Genomic DNA, 7557 nt, shown 5'->3' with positions numbered 1-7557 from the left:
AAATGCTGGTCTATGTAGTGACACTCACAATCCCAAAATAAAGAATCAATTTATTATCATGAACATAACCAGATCCAAGGAAATGATTACTGACTAGAGGAAGGGAAGGCCAGAGGTTTACAACCCAGTGGTCATTGGAGGATCCGAGATGGAGAGGGTGAGCAAATTTAAGTTCTTGGGAGTCACCATCTTGGAGGATCTTTCCTGGAACCAACACACTAACAGCATTGTGAAGTCAGCACCTCTACTTCCTCAGGAGTTTGTGGAGGTTTGCTATGACACCAGAAACCCTGGAACATTTCTACAAATATGTAGTGGAAAGTGTGCTGACCGGCTGCACCAATACCCCCGAGTGGAAAGCCCTGCAAAAGGTAGTGGATGCAGCCCAGGTCAACAAAGACAAAGCCCAACCCACCATTGAGGATATTTACAGGAAACGCTGCTAGCAGCGATCATTAAGGATCCACCCCACCAGCACATGCTCTATTCTCACAGCTGCCATCAGGAAAGAGGTACCGGTGCCACAGAACTCGCACCCACCAGGTTCAGGAACAGCTGCTCCCCCTCCACAATCAGACTCCTCCACAACAAACTCAATCAGGGGCTTTGACTCGTCCACTTTTTAAATTTTTTTCTCTCTGTGTTACACAGTTTGCATTTCTTTACAAAACAAGAATCTACAGATAGTGTGATTGTAGTAAAAACACATCTAATGCTGGAGGGACTCAGCCGGTCTTGCAGCATCTATAGGAGACATATCACTGACATTTCGGGCCTGAGCCCTTCTTCATTCAGTAAGCAGAATGAGCCAGAAGCAGGAATTCAGACGGGGCTGGCCGGGGAGGGGTCCAGGCCAACACAAGGAGTTCATTGGATATGAAGAAGGGAGAGGTGAGAATCTATTTTATTTGTGTGAAAGGGGAGAGAGAGCTGGGGTAAGGTGACAGAGTTGGGGATGGGGTGTGGTTTAACAGAAGTCAATATTCATGCCATCCAGTTGGAAGATGAGGTGTTGTTCCTCCAATTTGCAAGTGTTCTTGGCCTGGAAGTACATGAGACCATGGACGGACACGTCTGCAAGGGACTGGGACGGGGAATTGAAATAGGTGGCCACTGGGAGATCCACACTATTGCAGCAGACAGAGCTGGCATGCTCAACAAAGTGATTTCCCCCGGTCTGCGTCCAGTCTCTCTGATGGAGATGAGACCACAATGGGAACACCGGATGTAGTCGACAACGCCTGCAGATTCACAGGTGAAATGTTGCTTCAGATGGAAGGACTGTTTGAGGCCCCGAATGGTGCGGAGGGAGGAGGTGTGGACGCAAGTGGTGTGTCTCATACAGTGTTGGGTGTAGGTCCCAAGGGGACAATTGGTGGGGAGGGAGGAGTGGACAAGAGAGTCACGGAAGGAGCGGTCCCTGCGGAGAGAGGAGAGCGGAATGTATGGTGGCGGGATCAGCAGTGGATGGCGAAGGACAATGTGTTGGATGTGGAGGCTGGTGGGTGAGGACAAGAGGGGAAAGTTGGGTCAGCTTTTTTTTTTGCACTGCCAATAAGGGGTAATTCTGCTGTGCCCAGAGGAGAAAGAATCTCAGGGTTGGTTGTTCTGGGACAATAATCTCCTTCCTGATGCTATCAAAGAGGGTGTGGCCTGGGTGGTTGCGGTCCTTGAGGATAGAGGCTGCTTTCGTAAGACACCACCTCTCGGAATAAAGAGGAGTTTGATATTCCGGAAAACTCGCTCCACCGCGTGTTAACTCAAAGGAGGGCGGGCAGTGCCGGCAGGGCAGTGCTTGGACCCTCGCTCCCGGCACCCTCCCTCTCCCCCCCCCTCCCCCAAAGGAGACGGCGGGCAGTGCCGGCAGGGCAGTGCTTGGACCCTCGCTCCCGGCACCCTCCCTCTTCCTTCTCCCCCCCCACCCCCCCACAAAGGAGACGGCGGCAGTGCCGTCAGGGCAGTGCTTGGACCCTCGCTCCCGGCACCCTCCCTCTTCCCCCCCCCCCCCCACCCCCCCACAAAGGAGACGGCGGGCAGTGCCGGCAGGGCAGTGCTTGGACCCTCGCTCCCGGGACCCTCCCTCTTCCTTCTCCCCCCCACCCGGGCACCCTCCCCCTTCCTCCCCCCATTCTTTCCCCCCCCCCCCCCCCTGGCACCCTCCCTCTTCCCTCACCTCCTTCATCTCCTCCCCCCCCCCACCCCACCCGGGTACCCTTGCTCCCTGCCCCTCCCTCCCGGGACCCTCCCTGCCCCGCCGACACACTCCGTACGTGCCTCCAACCACTTGCCCAGCTCGGCATGTGATCGCTCGCGTCAGCGTTTCAAAGCCCCTTCCTGCTCGGCTGGTGGGCGGTGTCGGGCTGATGCGGCCGGCAGCGATGGCTGAGAGCCGGCCCGACTCGCACACTCTCTGCCTCTTTGACGTGGACGGGACCCTCACTCCGGCCAGGCAGGTAAGCGGCGGCCTCTCGCTGCTGCGGGGGCTGCACCCGGGACACGGTGAACGTGGTGACAGGGCTTGGAGCCTGGTGGGCAGCGCAGGACCTTTGACATGGGAAGCCCATGGCCAAGAACTAATGCTCAAAGCTGGCCCCTGACCAGGTTCTTCGGCTCATCCAAGGTCCTGCTGTCCTTGTCTCCTGGACTGAGCGGTTTCTTTCAAAATTCAATCTTGTTCAGTCAGAAAAAAATATGCAATGAGCTAAAGTCTGCAGACCCTGTGGTTGAAGTAAAAACACGATGCTGGAGAAACTCAGCAGGTCAAACTGTGTCCTTTATCCAGCAAAGAGAAAGGGACAGAACCAACGTTTGGGACTTGAGGTCAGAGCAAAATGTAGACAGGCTCCTAGTTCAGACTCATAGCCTGATAAAGGGCTCCAGCCCAAAACGTTGGTGATGTCCCTTTCTCTTTGCTCTATGGCCAGAATTGGCTTCTACCAAGCTGTAAATAATTTTTTTTAACTAAATAATTAAAAGAAAGTTCAACTCAAGGCAAGCATGGTGACATTGTAGGGGTTCATTCAGGAGCTGATAGCTGTGGCTGAGAAAACTGTGTAAGCCTGTTCGAGCGTGCTTTCCCGCACTTGGGCCTTCTCTGTGATGGGAAGAGGAAGAGATTGTTGCACGACAGGAGTTGCCTGCGGTTCATAGGCAGCCGGAGATGTCGCGCAGAGTGGAGGGCAATTTGCATTGTGTTCTGGGCTGTATCCACCCACCTTCCGTAGGACCTTACGACCTTGAGCTGAGCCACCCCCGTGCGATATATTCAGCAAGTGCAACATGGTTGGAGTAGCGGTTAGGGCAACACCTTTACAGCACCAGCGATCAGGACCGGGTTAGAATCCCGCACTGTCTGTAAGGAGTTTGTTCTTTATCCCGTGTCTTCGAGGGTTTTCCCCAGGGCTCCGGTTTCCTCCCACCTCAAAATGTACCGGGGGGGCGGGGGTTGTAGGTTTAATTGGGCAGCACAGACTCGTGGGCTGAAAGAGCCTGTTACAGTGCCGTTGGTCTAAATTTTTTTTAAAAATGAATGAGTGCTTTCATTGGTAGAAGTTATTGAGTGATGGGGGACATGCTGCACAACTTGGATTTCTAAGGAAGTAGGGGACTGGTGGACTTTCTTGTCCCAGCTCATGTCACTACAGATGTTCTTCCTGTGAAGAAGCTATTTACTCCTTCCACCCACACTACTGAGGTGGACAGTAGTGTGTTCCCCTTCCCTGCTCAGTGGTTGGTGACTCATTTTGGTATTGAGTGCCTATTGGTTAGTTTGAATGCTGTTACAGTGAGTGACCCTTTGTTTGTGGAATGAGTCCAGAGGTCGTGCTGAGGGACACACAGGCTTGGTGAGGGCTCTGTGGGGAAAGACCCCAGTCTAGAGTCCTCCCATTACTGGGCACTGAGGGGCTGAGACAGAGGGGAAGCCCCTCATCCAAGTGGGGGGAGTAACAGGGGTGGGAATGGTGTAAATAGTGATTAATGTAGCAATGTTCAGTGATAGGAATTAATGGATGCAAAACTAAAGACGGGAAAAGACTTTGAATGGTTTAATCTTTGAAAATAATTTATCAGAATCAGGATTTATTGTCAAGAACAAGTCATAAAATTCGGTATTTTGTGGCAGCGTCATAGAGCAAACATTCATATAATAACCATCTTATAACATTACCATTTAAAAAAAATAGTGCACGAAAAGTAAGGCAATGTCTTTGGTTCATTGATTATTCAGGAATCTGTTGGCCAGGTCACTGGTTGCGAATGGAGCGGTGGTGCTGAGCGAAGCACCATTTATGGCCTTCTCTACATTGGAGAGACTGGGAGATCGCTTCGTTCGGCACCTCCTCTCCATCCGCAAATACAGCGACCTCCCAGTGACCAATCACTTCAATTCCGAGCCACACTCCCACACTCGCGTCTGGCCGTGACCTTTTGTACTGTCCCACCCTGACCACTGCAGATTGGAGGAACAACACCTTATTTTCCCTCGGAGGTAGTCAGGGAACCCAGTTAAACTTAACAAGTTCGTGTCAACCGGTTGCTTGAACAGCAAAATGGCCAACCTGGTGCTGGTGTCACAGGGAATCCCCTACTGAAGTGTCTGCAGTGATTGGGGGTAGAGAGGGGTCATAGCCAGGCGGTGGGGGGGGGAGGGGTGAGAGATCACTGCCATGGGGGGAGAGGTCGATGTCGTGGGGAAGGGCAGTGGGGTCGCTGCTGTGGGGGGGAGCACAATTGATGATGGGAGGGAGACTGACAGCTGATGGGGGCAGGGTAGACTAGTTTGTGGGACGTGTCACTTACTGCATCAACACGGGGGCAGGAACCCCTTCAATCGCCTGGTTGGCAATTTACTGGGGCCAATCCCTCCACCCTCAGCTTAAAAGGTGCTGGAGACACTTTTGCTCCACTACTCACACCTGGGTCCCAGGAGGGCTGCCCAGGTGCTGCAGCTTAAAAGCACCTATTGACTTCACTGCTTTCCATTAAACCTGCTGCCTTTTCTTCCCCTTCCCCCATTTCTTGCCTTTCCACTTCATTCACCTACGCAGCCCTGCCTTTCCACCCTCCTCTCCCTCAGTGCTGCTGTCGCCTCCCTCCCTTCTCCACCTCTATTTCGACGCTCACTGGCATTTTCTCATACTTTGATGAGGGGCTCAAGCCCGAAGCGTCAGTTCTGTATCTCTGCCTTTGCTACATAAAGGACACTGACCTGCTGAGTCTCTCCAGCATTGTGTGTTTTTATTTATTTGTATGTACATACGTACTGCATATGTTTCATTTGTCTGCCTGTGTGTTTAGCATCGAGGACTAGAGAGCAATGTTTCGCCGGGTCGTACTTGTTCAATCAGATGACGATAAACTTGATGGAGTAAATGACCACCTTCTGTATCAGGGTGGAAATATGGATCTTCCAAATTCGTTCCCAACCCAAGGCTGGAGACCTGGTTATAAATAGTACAAAGGTCACCATGGTGGTCAGGCATTGGTTCACTGGTCTAACTACACTGTTGGCCAATTTAGCGCTGGACAGATTGAGGGTTACAAAGGGTGGAAACCGAATAACGACAGGGTCAATGTCTCCTAGTGCAGGAAATTCTCTTTGTCCATCACATTTTTGGCCACAGCAGTGCCTTTGGGGTAAGGAATCCGTTTCATTGATTCCCAAGATGCGATAGGTGACTGGGACAGATTCATGGGTGGGCAGATCTGTTGCCCTTTGTGTTGCTGAGGGAGAGAAAGGAGAGGAAGAGAGAGAGGGGAGAGAGAGAGAGAGAAAGAAGAGAGATTGATTATGAACACAGAACATCACAGATCCTTCGACCCACGATGTTGTGCAAACCAAGCTGAGCCAAAGGAAAGGGACATAAAGGGGCTAGAGAGAGGGGACAAGGAAAAGAGAGAAACAGGTAAAGGGAAAGAGTGATAGAAGAGGGAGGGATAAAAGGGGCAAGGGGATCTGAAAGTAGGGGAGAGGAAGAGGGGGGCATGAGGAGAGGGGTACAAGAAGGGACAGTGAGCAAGGGATGGAGGGAGGATTGAGTGCAGGAGCTGGTCTCGGAAAACTTCCACTTGGGCAGGATTTGGGGACATGCTGCCATTGAACACAGACCTTGCGCAAGGACAGGCTGCATCCCAGTCACATGGGAATGTGTTACACACTGCAGTAAACTCCAACTGTCCAGAGCTGGCAATGCCTGTTATCTTGTCAGCTGCTTTCAGTTTAACCCCTAGAGACCAGGCCTGCACCATTGTCTGTGAGGGTAGTGGAATGTTTCGAGCCTTTGCCTGATCAAGCAACTCTCCTCATCCCTGCGCCCCACCAGGAACTCTTGGGGACTGGGGTGAGGGGTTTATTGGAACTACCTGCTAGTTGTGGTGTCTTACCAGTAAAACTGTGGAAATCTGTAGCTCAACCATTCAGAAATCTGGATCAGCAACTCCACAAAGTCAAGTTTATTGTCATTCAATTGTACAAGTACAACCCAATGAAAGAGTGTTCTCCAGTCCTCGGGGCAAATCACGCACGCGCACACACACACACACACACACACATGCAGGACAAGTATTCAGATTTATTGTCAGAGTACATACATGGCATCACATACAACCCTGAGAGCCAGGCAGAATTACCACTAATTGGTAGTGCCAAAAAAAACTGAATGTGGTATACAGGTAAACAAATTAAGAAAAGTAAACAGATAACGAATGTAAATAAACTGCAATACAGAGAGAATTTTAAAAATCAAGTGTACAAATAAGAGTCCTTAAATGAGTCCCCGATTGAGTTGGTCGTTGAGGAGTCTGATGGTGGAGGGGGAGCAGCTGTTCCTGAACCTGGTGGTGCGAGTCTTGTGGCACCGATACCTCTTTCCTGAAGGCAGCAGTGAGAACAGTGCATGCGCATGTTCATGAATATAGTTTCATGAATATGAGAGTTTCAGGTGATTCGTGTAAGCAGATCCTCTGGTCGTTCAGCATTCTCACTGCCCGTGGGAAGAAGCTGTTCCTCAGCCTGGTGGTGCTGGCTCTGATCCTCCTGGATCCCTTCCCCAGCAGGAACAGCTGAGAGAACCTATGTGCAGGGTGGAAAGGGTCCTCAATGATCTTTAGACAACAATCCCGGTAGATCATTGGTGGGGGAGGGGGGAGTAATCTTTACCATAATCTGTTTCATTCACTAGAACCTTCAGTTCTCATGGGAGATAAACGAGAAGTACTTCCTATGGGTGGTGTTGTGACCTGCTGAGTTTCTCCAGCATGTCTGTGAACTGCTCCCACTCCCAGTCAGTTCTCCAGCCTCCACACACCGTTCTGAGCCCCCATTCCCACACTCACAGTTGATTTCACTGGGGTCTGACATTCCTAGATTCTCATTCAGCTGACAAACATATTGTTAACGGAGCTAGTTTTACACCAAAAGATATAGGAGCAGAAATAGGCCATTCAGCCTATAGAGACTGCCCCACCATTTAATCATGAACTGATCCATTTCCCACTGGCCCGCCTTCTCTCCATAACCTCTGAGGCTCTGGCTAATCAAGAAAAATGTCAATCTCA

At 51.1% G+C, this 7557-nt stretch overlaps 1 protein-coding gene across 1 annotated transcript in view; it reads left to right on the top strand.

The window, feature by feature from the left end:
• The first annotated feature begins 1983 nt into the window (after positions 1 to 1983).
• LOC138749033 (phosphomannomutase 1) overlaps positions 1984 to 7557 on the top strand; it is a 16896-nt gene continuing 11322 nt past the window's right edge. Inside the window, 1 exon segment of the mRNA XM_069910061.1 lies at positions 1984 to 2453. Coding sequence (XP_069766162.1) covers positions 2364 to 2453 — 90 coding nt within the window. The 5' untranslated portion in view covers positions 1984 to 2363.

Source organism: Narcine bancroftii, chromosome 13 (assembly GCF_036971445.1).
Source record: "Narcine bancroftii isolate sNarBan1 chromosome 13, sNarBan1.hap1, whole genome shotgun sequence".
NCBI classification, from domain to species: Eukaryota; Metazoa; Chordata; class Chondrichthyes; order Torpediniformes; family Narcinidae; genus Narcine; species Narcine bancroftii.
Note: the sequence above shows the minus strand (reverse complement) of the source record. Positions and strands in the feature narration are given on the sequence as shown.